The 15,878-nt window shown below is 37.4% G+C and overlaps 1 protein-coding gene across 1 annotated transcript in view; it reads left to right on the top strand.

The window, feature by feature from the left end:
- BARD1 (BRCA1 associated RING domain 1) overlaps positions 1 to 14,549 on the top strand; it is a 121,354-nt gene extending 106,805 nt beyond the window's left edge. The window contains exons 12-15 of the mRNA XM_040986438.1: positions 3,935 to 4,067; positions 4,529 to 4,621; positions 13,009 to 13,106; positions 14,022 to 14,549. Coding sequence (XP_040842372.1) covers positions 3,935 to 4,067; positions 4,529 to 4,621; positions 13,009 to 13,106; positions 14,022 to 14,366 — 669 coding nt within the window. The 3' untranslated portion in view covers positions 14,367 to 14,549. The remainder of the gene's footprint in view (positions 1 to 3,934; positions 4,068 to 4,528; positions 4,622 to 13,008; positions 13,107 to 14,021) is intronic.
- Positions 14,550 to 15,878: the final 1,329 nt, after the last annotated feature.

The raw sequence follows: 15,878 nt of genomic DNA, 5'->3' as shown, positions 1-15,878 counted from the left end.
ATTATTTTAAATATGCTAAAATAGAGGTATCATTATAGTATTCTTGGAGTTTGAGAATGAAAGTTTCCTTCAGAAAAGAAAGATTTTTGTTCAGTGGAAAAACTTATACTTTATGATTGTTATATGGATTGTTATGATTACTTAAAGCTGTGTTGATGGTTGATACCTAAGGAAAATACAATGAATGATATCCAATCCTTGTAATTTGAAAGTCTAGTTGCCTAAATGTAAATCCTGAGATCCCAGCCAGAAGCCCACTACATTTCCTGTTTTTCTGCTACCTGGGATTGTGATACTGCAGCTCCATGCTCTCATTTCAGGTCCTTAGCAGCAGCTGTCTTCTCTGCTAGTATAAATGTGAGGCCCCGGAGTGGTTCAGATGTGTCAGTGCTGCTTCACACTTTCCTCTGCTGTCCCAGTCAGCATCTGGGCACTATGTGTTCTACTGTTATTTCCCTCCCAACTAGAACACTGACTCCGTGAGGTCAGGGACTGCACTACTCTTGGTGTCAGGAGAGTTTGCTCCAAAAGTGTATGCTGAGTGCAAGAGAGAAAGGAGTATTCCGCATGGGACATACTTGCCCTTGAAAACATACATAAGTCTTGGTAGCTGAGTCTAGAACCCCAAAGCAGGGATTCCCAAGCCCTTCAGAGAAGCTGCATTAGGGAACTTCCAACAGGAAAGGAGTGATAAAGTGAGGCTTAATTCCTTTTACTTCCATCTAGAATTTTTGTTTGTTTGAAGTAAACATTACAGGCTGTCAGAAAACATTACTTTGAATTTGAGATTCAACCTCTAATCTTAAGGACTTCACAAGCTGCTTGCCATGCTCATTTTGTTGATTCTTTGTTTACGATCCCTTTTGAGCAGTGTGTTTACCCATTTAATCTCAGATTTTTTTTTAAATCTTACTTTTGATAAACTCATTAATAAGGAGTAACTAAAAGTTTTACCTAAGAAAAAGCACTATACCAAATTATTTTTTAAGTCAGGGTTTGTTTAATACCAATAAACATTATCTAATCTCTGTAAAATTAGGTCATTAACTCTTGGTTTTTGAATCTCTTGAGCTTTGCACTTCTAAAACCTCTGCTCATTCAAATCCAAAGCCTAACCCCCCCGCTGCCTTGCCCCAGCAAACATGTGGCTTTGGCAGCTGCTTGCTTTCTGTTTGGTTATAGCATCCCTTATCTATGAGAAATCAGTGCCAGTTCCTTTTGTAATGCAGCTTTTAAAACTATGCTAGGAAAATGCTTGACCCACTTCCGTGCTTTCCTTTTATTGTGGACATAGTATCATGTGCTATATTTAAAATGTTTCATTTTGGATTCTGTGCAGAGAACTAATATAGCTGAGGTAGAGTTAAATAAATTAAGAAGTAATATGTTCTTTTTAGAGCTGTTTTTGTGACACTGATTTGTGTAATGGAATAGAATTTTGGCAATAGTGTTTTAATATCATATGGTAATTGAGTAGGCATACACTCGATCTATTTTTATGTTATGACGCGTTTTTAGGTTAGGTATGGTTATATCATCTAATGGCATAGTAAATATCCTTATACAAAAATGTTAGTGTAAATGTTGGTGAGTGTATATCATATGTATTGCATGTTGCTTCATGGACCTTATAGGAGGAAGTGATTCCAACAGCTGAAATTGGAAGTACTGAGTATTCTCATTAAAGCACAACATCTCCAGAATGTTTTTGTTTCTTTGTTTTAAGAAATCTCCTGTATCACTTGCTTAAAACATAGCAGACTCTAATATGTTTTGGGTGAGAGAATTACTTTGATCAGGCTGTTCATAGTTTTAGCATCAATGTAGGCCTTAGACTCATCACTGCTCTGATGAGTGTTAAACTGTGCTGGTAGGCATTCTTTTCCTTGTATTTTTTGGAGCTTGTGATAATCCAGATAGATGTCTAGTGTATCTGTGAACACATACACATGTGAAGGCATTATGGTGTGTGCTTAAAACTTGAAAGTGCTGTCAATGCTTTTAATCCTTTGATATGGTCGGTCGTGCCGATTTGCCATTTTGTAATGCTCCAGGAAAGAAGAAACAAAATCAGATAACTTTAGATTAACTTCTGTTCTGATTCCATCTATTAAATTTCTGCTGTTGCTGTTGCATCATATTACTGTTTCTTTGAATCATGGACTTCTAATCTTTAATGCCTATCATTGGGGCCTTCCCTTTACGTTTTGTTTCTGTCTCCTTTAAGTCCCAAGTCTAGATAATAAAGGGAAAGCATTAGTCTGAGAGAGCATTGATTTCCTTCCCATGAGCTGTAAGGACTTCTTAATGGTTTTGTGTATGATCTTCTTTTTGAATTCTTCAATTTTCAACTTTCTTGGCTTTGAGAGTTTGATATTTTGGTGATATTAAAAAGTTGTTCTCTGAGTCAACACTGTTCTAAGAGCCCTGGCGCTCCTTATTTTTCACATAGTTTAAACCACACAGACCAAGTATGAATTTAAATATTGGAATAAGTTAACGGAGGAAGATATAGGGAATTGATCTTTTTTTTTTAAATTTTTTTTTGAAAGGCCATATTCTTTTTTTTTTTAAGATTTATTTTTATTTTATTTTATTTTTTTTTTTTGGAAAGGCAGATATACAGAGAGGAGAGACAGAGAGAAAGATCTTCCATCCAATGATTCACTCCCCAAGTGAGCGCAACGGCCCATGCTATGCCGCTCCGAAGCCAGGAGCCTCTTCTGGGTCTCCCACACGGGTGCAGGGTCCCGGGCCACAGGCAGGGAGCTGGAAGGGAATCGGGGCTGCTGGGATAGAACAGGCACCCATATGGGATCCCGTGCTGGGCCCGAAAGGCCATATTCTTAAACAGTGGAAAATGCAGTGGTCTACCATCTGCTGGTTGATACCCCAGATGGTTGCAATGGCCAGAGCTGAGCTGATCCGAAACTGGGGGCCAGGAGTTTCTTTCTGTACTCCCATGTGGACATAGGGGCCCAAGGACTTAGGTTACCCTCCACTGTTTTCCCAGTTCATAAATAGAGAACTGGATCAGAAATGAAGCAACCAGTACTTGAACCAGTTCCCATAAGGGATGCTGGTGCTTGCAGGCAAGAAAATTAGCATTGCTATGCTACTGTGTTGTCCTCTGAATTGATCATTTTTTTTTTTTAAGATTTTCTTATTTTTATTGGAAAGGCAGATGTACAGAGAGGAGAAGAGACAAGAGAGGAAGATCTTCCATCTGATGATTCACTCCCCAAGTGGCCGCAACAGACAGAGCTGAGCCAATCCAAAGCTAGGAGCCTCTTCTGGGTTTCCCCCGTGGTTGCAGGTTCCCAAAGCTTTGGGCCGTCTCTACTACTTTCCCAGGCCACGAGCAGGGAGCTGAATGTGAAGCCCATATGAATTCCCAGCATGTTCAAGGCGAGGACTTTGACCTCTACACTATCACTCTGCGCCTTGAATTGATAATTTAAATGAGTATCTTGAGTTGTTTTGGAAGAAGAAACAGCTTATTGGTCACAATAAAGTTGTGAAACCCTAACGAGACATAATCAAGGAAACGGTGGAGACCAATATTGGAATATTGGAATATTCTAAGTTGGAAAATTATTTTCCAAAAATTGTTGAGTACCCAGATTCTGAGTACAGATTTAGTAGGAAGTGTTGAAAATTAAAGTAACTCAAGAAATGAAGTTCACCTTTGTATCAAATAAAAGTAATGTTTAATATCTTTCTCTAGAATGTTTTTTGTTTGTTTTTGTTTTTTGTTTTTTGGCACTTCGATGGATCTTCCCTAAGCAGTCAGGGCTAGGATTTAGTTTCTAGGCACTGAGAGAAAACCTTTTGACTCCGACTCCTTGAATTGTACCAGTGGAAGTTGGCACTCGGTGGAAAAGAGGAAAAAATAAGTGATTTTAACACTACGACATCTCCATTTCGTTCACAGATGAACACTGGGCAGCGGAGGGATAGACCGCTGGTACTGATAGGCAGTGGGCTTTCTTCAGAACAACAAAAAATGCTTGATGAGCTCGTAACAATTCTTAAAGCCAAAAAATGTGCTGAATTTGACAGTACAGGTAAAGATTTTGAAATTTTTGTAGAAAAACAGTTGAAGTAGATACAGATTCACTTTGATGATTTATATGTTTATTGATATATGGCTGCATATTTTGCATGTTGCAATAAAATGTTTTTACAGCAATTAACTACTTAATAGTCTTGATGCAGTTAAAATGTAAAATTTATAGCATTACTCAAATTTTTGGAACTAATTTATGACTTTGTTAGTGACAAATTGCAATAGAATGTCATAATTTCCTTAGTTATAATTTGAAAATAAAAGTTGATAATATGACCTTTAGAAATGTGCTTTATTATTTGATATTTCTTGTTGACAGCGCTTTAGAGAATGTTACTATACACCTAATAGTAATGGTGAAAAATATTACCTTTGAAGAAAGTTCAAGTTTAAAAACTGTGGACTGACTGGTTATAATAGGCCAGACTAATTAAAGAATCATTCTTTTCCTTACTCCAGTAACTCATGTCATTGTTCCTGATGGTGCAGTTCAAAGTACTCTGAAATGTATGCTTGGAATTCTCAATGGATGCTGGATCCTGAAATTTGACTGTACGTATTGGATTTGAAGAATTGCATAATTAGTTAACCAAGTTAGTTTCTTCATTTTTTCATGATGCACTACTCCCTGTTATTGAAGGATTTAGGTTTGTTTTGCTTAAACTTGTTAGTCACTGCATTGTAATGAAGTATGTCATATTAATGGTAACATATTGATGTTTTGTGTAAACATCCACACACAACAAATCTATTGAATGAAAGCAGTTCATTCTTTTCTCTTTAAAACTATAAACTGCTTACAAAGCACCCTATTGCTATTGTACCTAATTCAATAAGTGTTAGGAAGTGATTGGGAAATTCAGACTGTTGTAGTGCTACTGCCTTGTTTGTGCTGAGTATACCACCTGTTATCTCAACCTCTGCTGGAAATGTATCCCTCTTTATTCTAAGGGGTACTCAAGCACTACCGCCTTAACAATTGTCCTTTAGCTTCCTTTTTGTCACTTTGTTAAGAAGAGTGATCTTTTTAACAAAATTAATTTGTGACTTTTAATAGAAAGACTCATTTACTGTTGTTATGTAGTGTTGTTTTGTTGATACTGTTCTGTAGTTTGGAAAGATGTTCATATTCATCGCTTGTGAAAAGCTTTATGAGACTCCTCTGCATTTCTTTGTAGGGGTGTGTGTGTGTGTGTGTGTGTGTGTGTGTGATGTTCACATAGGTGATCAGTGTTGAGACCTTTGTTTCCAAATCTTCCCCTCTTTTTTCTGTTATCTGGGAGAAGGGGATAGATTAAGGAAGAAGCAGCACCCAGCCATCCTACCACCACACCCACCCCAGTGCCTGGGAATGGGGAACAGCCACCCTTTGCCATCCCAGAGTCTCCAATGTGGAGCATGCTCTGAGGGTTCTGCTCAAGTGGTTCTGATAGTTGTGAAATGCTGTTGATCTCACCAATCCAATGATGAGGAAGTCTTTCCAAGGTCCATCTGCTGACGCAGCCCACCCCAGAGTCACCATTAGCCCAGACATTTACTCTTAACACTTGGCTGCGGTACTTTGCCAATTTCTTCTGCTCTCTTTCCTCTACGTTGGTACAGGATGTCCTCTGCAGGCCTCAGTGGGCTGCCATATCACCATAAGCATCTGGACATGCTATCTACTCCTCCGTGTTAGACACTTAGGAGTTCAGTTCTGACACATGCAATCCATGATCAGACCACAGGTCCTATGATTTTCCCCGTGGTTGGAGTTCTGAGTCCAGTAGTTAGTAGGGAGGATCCCCAGAGAAACCTCATCTGAGGCAATCCCTACATGACTCTTGCGTGTGAATTCCAGTATAGGGTCTGGCTCTATCCATTCCCCCACATCAGCCAACATACACATTGATAGTTGTAATTTCTGGGTCAGTTCTGTCTCCAACCCCTTCTCTTATGTAAGCAAATGGATGCTGTGGCCCAACCCAACCCTGGCTGCCACACACTCAGCCTTCACATTCACCAGTGGGAACTGCAGCTTAGTCTCAGCTGGCTATTGGGACAGCTCCACTAAGGCTATCTCCAACCCAGCCCGGGTTCCTATGCTTGCCAGTATATGTAGTAGACTGGCCTAGTCTGTCCCTCATATTCAGCTCTTGTATACATCAATGGGCATTGAAACAGCTCAACACAACTGACCCCACTATCCAGCCCACACACATGCCAGCGGGTACTACTACCTGTCCAGCCAGATCTTCCCCCAGCCCTGATTCTCATATTCATCAGCAGGAGCTGCAGCCCATCAGAGAGTGCCTACAGTTTCCCTAACAGGCCCACTCCCAGACCCAGATCTTACACTCTCCAGGTGTTTCTACAGTCCCTTGATTGACAAGATTTGCCCCTAGTCCCAGCACTTGGAAGCTTTAACTATGGAATATTTGACCAATTAATATATAATTCATCTGTCATTTGATGACTCTGTCCTCAGTTGTATTGTGGTTTCTGTTCAACAGTTGGTGTTTTTTCCCTATTGCATATGAGTAGCACTTCTTTTCTTGTGATGCTGCTCTGCTGGCTGTCTTATATTCCAGTTAAGTGACTGACTAAAAGTTGCATTCCACCTATTCACATCAGTCCCTCCTTTTTGTCCCTCTTGTTCATACAAGTTTGATAAATAGTCGAAGTGACTAGTCATTTGTACTGAGGGGGAACTTTTTGAACTTTTTCCTTTCAATCTATAGAACTTCAGTGTTCAAAAAAGTCAATTAAAATGCTTCATTGATTGTGGGTGCTTTTGTACTGAATTTCTGCCAGGAACCTTGTGAGTGGATTTTCGTAGTTGTAAGGTCCCGGTGATAAAGAAGCCCGTGATGTTTTGAATGTTAGGACATTTACGATTTACCTTTGTGTCTTGTTCTGGTGAATGTGCTGATCTGGCATTCAGCTCCATGTAGAGCCTACATGGTTCATCTACATAAAACTGAGCTTCAGGGAGGTGTAAGCTTTATTATTTTTAATAGGATGCCTGTTTCATTTATGTAGAATCACTGGTGAACTCAGACTGACTTAATACTGTGCCATTTGGTGATTCTCACAGTAGTGAAAAACTTCTTCTAATACCAGAAATTCTTCTAGGATGCCATTGTGGCCATTTGCAATGTGAAAAGCAGGAAAAAGACTAATTTCTCTGTCTTTTTTCTGGAGCTCTGCCTTTCAAATAAAAATAAGTAAATCTTTTTAAAATGTATTCCAGAAAAATAATGAACAGATTTCAAAAAACTTTTTGTAGCAAATTAAACTTGTCTTGTAATTACATATTTTATAATTTCTGAGGGACCTTAATAATATCTTAGAACTTTTATACCCAAGTTTTAAGAAAATGTTGTGAATATGCTTTTTCCAAGAATCTGTTTCTCAATATGCATTAAGTAAAATATATATCATTACATGAACAAGTATGCTTAGAACTGCTATGTTGATTTTAAACTAGCCAAATTAATAAATAACTGGTTGACTATGAATTCACAAAATTTATTCATCTGTGACAGTATTTTCTGTGATGCTCCAGATACATCAAATCTAGATGTATTTAACATGAGTGGAACTTTCTGCTATTCTTTTTTTAAGATTTATTTCCTTTTCATTACAAAGTCAGATATACAGAGAGGAGGAGAGAGAGGAAGATCTTGTGTCCGATGATTCACTCCCAAAGTGATTGCAATGGCCGGTGCTGTGCCAAACCGAAACCAGGAGCCAGGAGTCAGGAACTTCCTCCAGGTCTCCCATGCGGGTGCAGCATCCCAAGGCTTTCAGCCATCCTCAACTGCTTTCCCAGGCCACAAGCAGGGATGGGAAGTGGAGCTGCCGGGATTAGAACCAGTGTCCTTATGGGATCCTGGTATATTCAAGGCAAGGATTTTAGCCACTAGGCCATGCTGCCAGGCCCACTTTCTGCTATTTTAATGTTCTTTCACAGCTTTCTGTGGAATTTTATAAACTATATTCATTTCTGTAGGGATTTTTTTTGCTACTCATTTTTGTGTGTGTGTGAATTACAGTTGTATAAGTTGCTTTTCCATTTCTGTTGTTGTAGAAGGCTTGCTCTGATGACTTTGCTTTTATTCAAAGCTCAGTATTATGATCTACATTATTAAAAAGCCTAATATGAAAGTTTTTGCAAAAATGCTGTTTTGCTTCGATTAGCTGAGTGCTTTTTTTTTTTAATAGATGCAGACAAGAAATTCAGCAGTATTTATTTTGCTTATGTACTGTTAAAATTGAGTGACAAATTCTTGTTTGGATCTAACAACGTATAGGGCTTTTGGTTTTGATGTAGAGTGATGTTTAATTCTGCATTTTAATTTTTTTGAAGAATGTTTAGTGCTGATTGAGAGTATGTTAATTCTGTGTATTTTTGGTGCTATTTCAGTTACAAATAGCTTGTAGTTCTAGAAGAATGGTACATCTTTAAAACGTAGATTTAAGCTTTTAGTAATTTAGCTTTTAAAAAGTGAGGAAATTCGATAGCCTTCTTTGCTGGTAACTGCCTCATAGACCTTTCACAGATCCTTGTTTGGGAGATTCATTCCCCCTTAGTCATATTATGTAACTACTTGTATATAATTGCTTATTCAGAAATCCTTTTTGCCTACCCTTTTGTTAATTCTTACCCTCCTCTTCTCCCATATAGAACTAGGAATAGTGTTGAAAGGCAGTATCAGTGATTCATGCAGCTGAAATGACAGTTTCCATCCATTGATATATGTGGGTTTTTTCCCTTGAAAGATTTCTTTCTCTATTATTTTAAGGACAGAGTTAGCAGGGAAGAAGGAGAGAAAAAAATCTTCTGTCTGCTGGTTTACTCCTCACAGGGCCACAGTGGCCAGGACTTGGGTCAGGGCTGGGTCTGCCATCCACATGGGAGAGCCACTTGGGAGTTCCTGGCTGCTGGCATCTTTCTGGCTTAGCCCTGTCTGTCAGAAGTACTTGAGGAATGAACTAGTGGATGAAAGAAGTCTCTCTCTCTCATGCATACTCTGTCAGTAAACCTTTCAAACAGTCCATGTTTAAAAAAGAGATTATGGAAAAAGCGTGTTATAAAAAGCTGTGCATGGATGTCAAAATATTTTCCACCAAAACCGGCTTACCTTTTAATTCCTTTTTCCATGAACTTTTTGAAGGATTGTTCCAAAACACAGTCAAAACTGAAAAAAGCAGTCACATCCTAGGGGACTTCAGATGCCACAGGCATGCGTGTTGGATTTGAATATCCATTAAGAAGCCCAAGCTTAGAAAAGGAAACTTCTGGACAAAGCTTTGCTTTTCAGAGTTGAGTATCCGATTGTTCCAATTTTTGGACTTTTATGTATTAAGCAATATCTCCTGAAAGGTTTTGATCTTTTCATGCCTCATAGACCCCAAATTAATCTTAGATGCCAGGAAACTATAGTGTACAATAGATAAGCTTTAGAAAAGTAAATTGACTTGGGGTTAAATTTCTGTTCTGTTTAGTAGATAAATAAATTTAAGCTAGTTAACTTCATTGCATTTTATTTCCTTCCCTTGAAATAAAAATAAAACACAGTAAATCCTGTTTTTGTGATTTTGCTTATTTGCTAAAAGTTTTTCATAATCCACCAAATCAATATTGAACCTTTTGTAGACATGCACAAGTTGCAAACAATGTGTGCTCCCAGCTGAGGTAAAATTAGGTGGCACTCTGCATTCCTTTTCAGCTCGTACTGTAAGAAGTGCAAAGGACATGTGAGAGCCATATCTTGTGTTTTTGTTGGTTATTTCACTGTTTGAAATGACCTCTGAATGTCTACACTCCTGAGCTCAAAAGACTGTGAGGTGGCTTTTGGAGAGAATACTTCTGTCTCTGGAGTTTTGTTAAGGCCCAAGTCTCTGTGCTGTTGCCCCTTAATTCAATGCCAATGAGTCAGAAGTAAAAATAAAGTGTCTTTAAACAGAAACATTTATTTATTTAATAAAAACGGGGTGGGGAGGCGCAGTATGGACAAGTTGAGAAAATGTGAGGAACACAGGAGCCTCACCTTGCAGCTAGTTCCCCTCGGAGCAGTGAGTCAGTGTTGCTGGAAAGATACAACTACATGTGATCTAAATAGTAGCTGCTGTTGTAATAATTTTCAGGAAATTATTTTCTTAGAATAAATAATTATATCCTTTATTATTTAATGAAAAGGTGAAAAGGAAATAGAATATTTTGCTTTAAAGAGTTTTCTCTTGTTTCTCTAACCAAAAAGTACTGTTGTGTGGTTTTGGGATTGGTTTTCCAGACTTTAAAAATGCTTTCCTTTTAAATTCCTTTGTTTAGTTTTGTGATAATGAATAGTGTTACATATTTTTTTAAAATTTCATCGTGTGTGTGTGAGACGACCTAGTCCATTCCCAGGGTTGTTACTCTTCACAAGGTTAATCATCTAGACTGCATGAACAGAAGCCGACTCTGGAAACCATGGATTTTCTCTAGTTTGATTATAACTCTGACCTTTGTTCCCTAATTGACTCTGTAACAGAAATTCAAGTCTTTCAAGTTCTTTCAATTTCAGGACAAAAATAGGGAGTTTCCATTGCCATCATGTATTGAAATTTAAAGCTAGTAGTGTCTTGAATATCTGTAAACATAAGTACAAATGAACTTAAGTTTGAATATTCTGATGTAGTTTCATTGGTTTAAAATAAAGTTTCAGAAATTCATCTAAAATTAAACAGATTTTTAAGAATTAAGCATGTAGATAAAATTTTCTAAATTAATATTAGGAACACAAATAATTTTTGATTCCCCATTTTGAGTGTAGAGATGTTAACCCCTGTTGTATGAAGTTTGTGTTCAATAAGTGTGGCATAGGGAGAGCACCGTTGTGAAGCTTACTTCATGTTTTTGCACATCCTTACATTCTTTTCTACTAAATTCAGTGATTCCAAATATTTTTAAAATGTGTTTGTAGAACACAATAAATAAAATGCATTTAATAAATAGAGCTGAAACACGTTGTTTTCTTTAGAAGATGCCAGCTTTTCCAAATTTCTCTCACTCATTCTGCAGATTGACTCATATATTGAACTTTTATTATGCCGTTAGTTTGGGGTAATAGGGAAGAAAGTTTTAAAATGATTAGCTTATAAAATATGTTCCTAAAGCTTACTGTTAGTCTGAACTAGTATAGAGTTCCCTCCTCTTACTGATCTGCTCTTTCTTTTACATATTTATTGGTCAGGGCACCCCTTCTTAATCATACAAAATGAATCGGTTTCCATCAGGTACTGTCTTGGGATGTTCTTGTGTTTGTGGCAGAATGCCTGCTTGTTCAGTTCATAGAAAGAAGCCTTTCTACAGGGCAGCCAGTGATTGAGTTGTTGTCCTAAGGTTGAGTTAAGTAGGGAAGAGTTGGACAGAATTTTATCACTGGAATTTTTCAACAGTTTTCCAAAATACAAAGTGTCCACAACAGCCAGATTCAAGCTGGAATTGAAGTCAGGAGTACAAAGTTCATTTCAGGTCTCTTACACGGATGGTAGAAACCCAGTTCTCCAATGTAAAATACAAGCACCTTAACCACTAACTAGGCTTGCAATTCTTAAACACTGGATCCTTAGTTAATTTTATGGAAACTTTTGCTTTGTGCTAAGGATGCTAGACAATAAGTGAAGATACCAGTAATATTTTTCCAACTTTGCTGCTTACCTTTGCTGTTAAACTTGTGTTCATTGAAAAAATGAACTAAATGCTTAAGAACATGTAAATGAGTAGTATATAGTTGCTAGTCTCATGGGATTTTCTCAGTGATTAAAATGATGTGTTTGAACAACATAACTTCATGAAATGCATAATAATCTGTTGTTAGTAGAATAGACAAAATTGACCATACTGAATGATTATGTTGAGTTTCTATAATGCTTCTTGGCATTTGTCTGCAGAAGTCCCTATGAATCAGGGGCTATTGTTCTCCTTTTTTATTTTTCAATAAGAAAGGAATCTAAAGCTTAATTTTTTCAAAGTAATTGGGATGGTTTAGTGATATATAAAATGAAAACAAGCCTTAGAAGTGTTGGTGACCACTTGGTTAAATTGACTGTCCCCCTCTCCATGATTGGGCCCGAGTGTTTGTGAAGCCTCGCATCATTTCTAGAGTATAGCTGGACATCAGACAGTTGGTGCTAGCTGCTGACTAATGGTTCTTCATAGAGCTTCCTTGCCCAGAAACAAGTTAGTGAAATGTCTCTAAAACAATGTCAAACTGAGTTATCTCTATTACTATTTGTTTTTAACCCAGAACCATGGAACATTTATCCAAATGTCCATTTTCCTTTAAAGCCCATCTGAGTCATCTCCAGGCTAGCAACTTCAGTGTGTACCTCTGAAGTCCTAAATATGTCACAGGCTCTGCCTACTGTTTTTCTGATGATTACTGTTGAGTCCATGTTATGTGGCTGGCTGAACTAGGTGTTTTTGCACTAAAGCACTCTACTAATGTCAGATCATTTCTAGTCTAATAGGCATTTTGATGTGACTTGTCAAAATGAACAATGCAGGTGGTAAGTGTGCAGTTCAGGTTATTGTAGACTGGGCTGAATGATAAACTTGATATTCACCTTAATTTGGGTAATTGCTGTTAAGTACAAATGTAGACTTTTATTCCTGTATTTGAAAGTGTATGATTTAAATTTTCCAGAAGGAGATTACAATTAGTTAATGTTCAGCACCAACTCCAATTACTTAGTGCCCTGAATGATATCTTATATGTTCCGTAAATGGAAAACCAATTTTATTATAGTTTGTTTTGGCATAAGTAAGGTTTCAGTTTCTTTTCAGAATAAAACTTATAGCAACCATGAAAAAGAAAAACCACTTAGGTAAATTGCTTAATTTTAGTGAAAGAGAAATAATGCTCATTTGATACTTATTTTGTATTTCTTTTTTTCTTTTTTCTGGCCAGGGGTAAAAGCCTGTCTGCAAAATAAAACTTGTGAGCAGGAAGAAAAGTATGAAGTTCCTGATGGGCCACAAAGAAGTAGACTTAACCAAGAACAACTGGTATTTTTGTTTTGACAGTTTTCATTGTTGATATTATGACAATTTTATTATCATCAGGAAAAATCTCTGCCCCTTCAACAAGTACATGTGATAGATTACATTTTTATTTAGACTATTTCAAGTACTTGGTTCAAAGAGATCATGCTGTGAGCAGTAAAATCCAAAAGGCAATAATTTGATATTATTAATGGGTTTTTGGCATCTTGACATTCTAATAAACCTTTGGGAATCTGAGGTAAATCCTACATATAGGAAGTAGCCTGAATAAAGACTTCAGTACTACTCAGATTTAGCTAATGTGTCTTTATTGCCATATGGTGCATTTTTTTAATAGATAGTACTCAGTTATTCTGTTAATATGTGTATCATAAGTAACAAAAAAACTCATGGACAGAACTGGTGGCAGAAGCACATTTCATAACCAGTTGGATCCCCAGCTGTAGCTTTCTAGTCTGCGGTGCTCTGGCACTTTCCTCTCTGGATGCCTGGAGGCTCCCCTCTCACTATATCTACCACACAGATGAATATGGATGGGCAGAAGTGAACAAGGGCCTGTGAAAATGGTAGCACTTTGTGATTTAATGGAGTTTTGCCTAGTGTCCCTCAACTGTGCTTCAGATATCCTAGAATTCTTGGGACCATATGTACTCCCTACCACCTAATGCATACAAACCCGAAAAAGGAAGTTTGTTACTCCAGATCATTCCTACAATTTTAGGAAGCTAAAGAAGCCATAAAAAAATTATAAATATGGCTAGGAACCCTTTGAATATTTTTCTTTGTTTAATTTGTTTGAAGTACAGTTTTTCTCAATACCCCATAACAGTTCAAAACCATTGCTTTTATTTCTTTGGTTCATTGTCAGTGATTTTGTATATTTGTATCCACTTTAACATTGTTTTCCCCTGATTGCAGTTACCAAAACTGTTTGATGGATGCTACTTCTATTTTGGAGGAACCTTCAAACGCCTTCCAAAGGACAACCTTATTAAGCTTGTCACTGCAGCAGGGGGGCAGATTCTCAGTAGGAGACCCAAGCCAGACAGCGATGTGACGCAGACCATCAACACCATTGCTTACCATGCCCAGCCTGATTCTGATCAGCGCTTCTGCACGCAGTACATCATCTATGAAGACGCCTCTAATTATCGCCCGGAAAGGATCCGGCAAGGCAAAGTCTGGATGGCTCCATCCAGCTGGTTTATAGACTGTGTGATGTCCTTTGAGCTGCTTCCTGTTGACAGCTCTGACACGGCATGAGTGTTTGAAGTTGAACTTGGGCAGTTTGTGAGAACCCAACCGTTGACCATTCATATTTTTATAAATAGGTAGAAGCATTCAAATTTTCTTTGAGTTAAAAATAAATTTCTCCAACACCAGATTAGAAATTTACTCTGTTTATAGATTTGATGCTAAAAATGCTGTAATGCATTTTTCTTTTCAGAACTGGCAAATGATTTTTGATTCATCATGTTTATCCACGTTATCAGCTAAGTTTAATGAGCTGTGGTTTAGTATAAAAGTGGTTGTGCTACTGCTTTGGCTTTTTGCTATGATCTAATCAAAAGTCACATTTGCCTTCTGCAAAGATGCTTGCCATTCTTTAGTAAGTCGACAAGGCTTCCACATATTCCCTGGCTTTATTGTAATGAAGAGTTTCAGAGCTGAATGTGTGCCAGAGCTCTTTGTCCTGTTGTGTTTCTTACAGTTCTGTAGTGTCTGTTCCTTCATTTTAGTTTGTTCTTTTTATTTTGTGTTTTCATGGGGGAATCAAAATTTGAACCTTAATACTGTTTATTGCTGCTGAAAAATCTACATGGATCTTATTGTATACATTTTCTTATTAGCTATCAATTTATATATTTCCTGTGGACACATACGTACTTCATACGAGGTCTCACAGTCATACAACAGTAGGTAGGACGTAACTACCAATAGCAAAATATTCAAGACCTCAAGGTAATAGGTAGAATATCAAGTGAAAATGGAAAGATCTCTCTGGTCTGAGTATTCTCATCTTGATTTAATAATAGATTAGATGATTTTGAGACATTTTTAAAGAAGCAGATTATTTTAATGAAATCTTTCGTAGAAACTGAGTGTCAGCACAATATTCAAGATATGAGGAAACACATTGTAAGACTTGGCAGCCACAGAGGACAGTTGACATTGAAATTGGAATAGAATATCCCTGATGTTACAATATCAAGGAAGTTTAAGATTCTGATGACTCTTTAAAAATACATTTTACTTGAATTCTTTCCTTGATATACTACTTTTCCATATCAAGAAATATATTATGTGAACAAAATGATACATATCTGACCCTGAACTTTCAGGGTGATTGAGCTCTGAACCTGGAGATGTGCTTGTCCCACACTTCTTCTGATGGAGATGGGTAAAAACTGTAGTGCCAAGCAAATCAGATTAAACAATTCCGGACTGGGACAGTGGTAGTCCTTTGTATAGTATCAGTCACTTTCGGTTATCTCACAGGTCACATTCCTAGAGACTTGTGTTTGTTACTATCATTTGAATCCCTATTTGTAAAAATGCATTTGGGATTTCCTGCATATTTTCTTGGTTTAATGCTCTCTTTTGTGCTCCGTCTTCCAACCCCCACTATTAAGCAGAATAATTTTTGGTTTCTGGAAATATTTTTTGGTAGTAGTTGATTTATGTTAAGCTGTTAAAACAAGTTTGTACTTCCTGTGCACATACCCTTGTAGATATTTCATTTCAGTCGTACTTACCCTTTCACTTAACATAAAT

This window comes from Ochotona curzoniae, unplaced genomic scaffold (assembly GCF_017591425.1).
Source record: "Ochotona curzoniae isolate NIBS_2020 unplaced genomic scaffold, NIBS_Ocur_1.0 contig_4514, whole genome shotgun sequence".
NCBI lineage: Eukaryota > Metazoa > Chordata > Mammalia > Lagomorpha > Ochotonidae > Ochotona > Ochotona curzoniae.
This window is presented reverse-complemented; position numbering and strand designations above follow the sequence as displayed.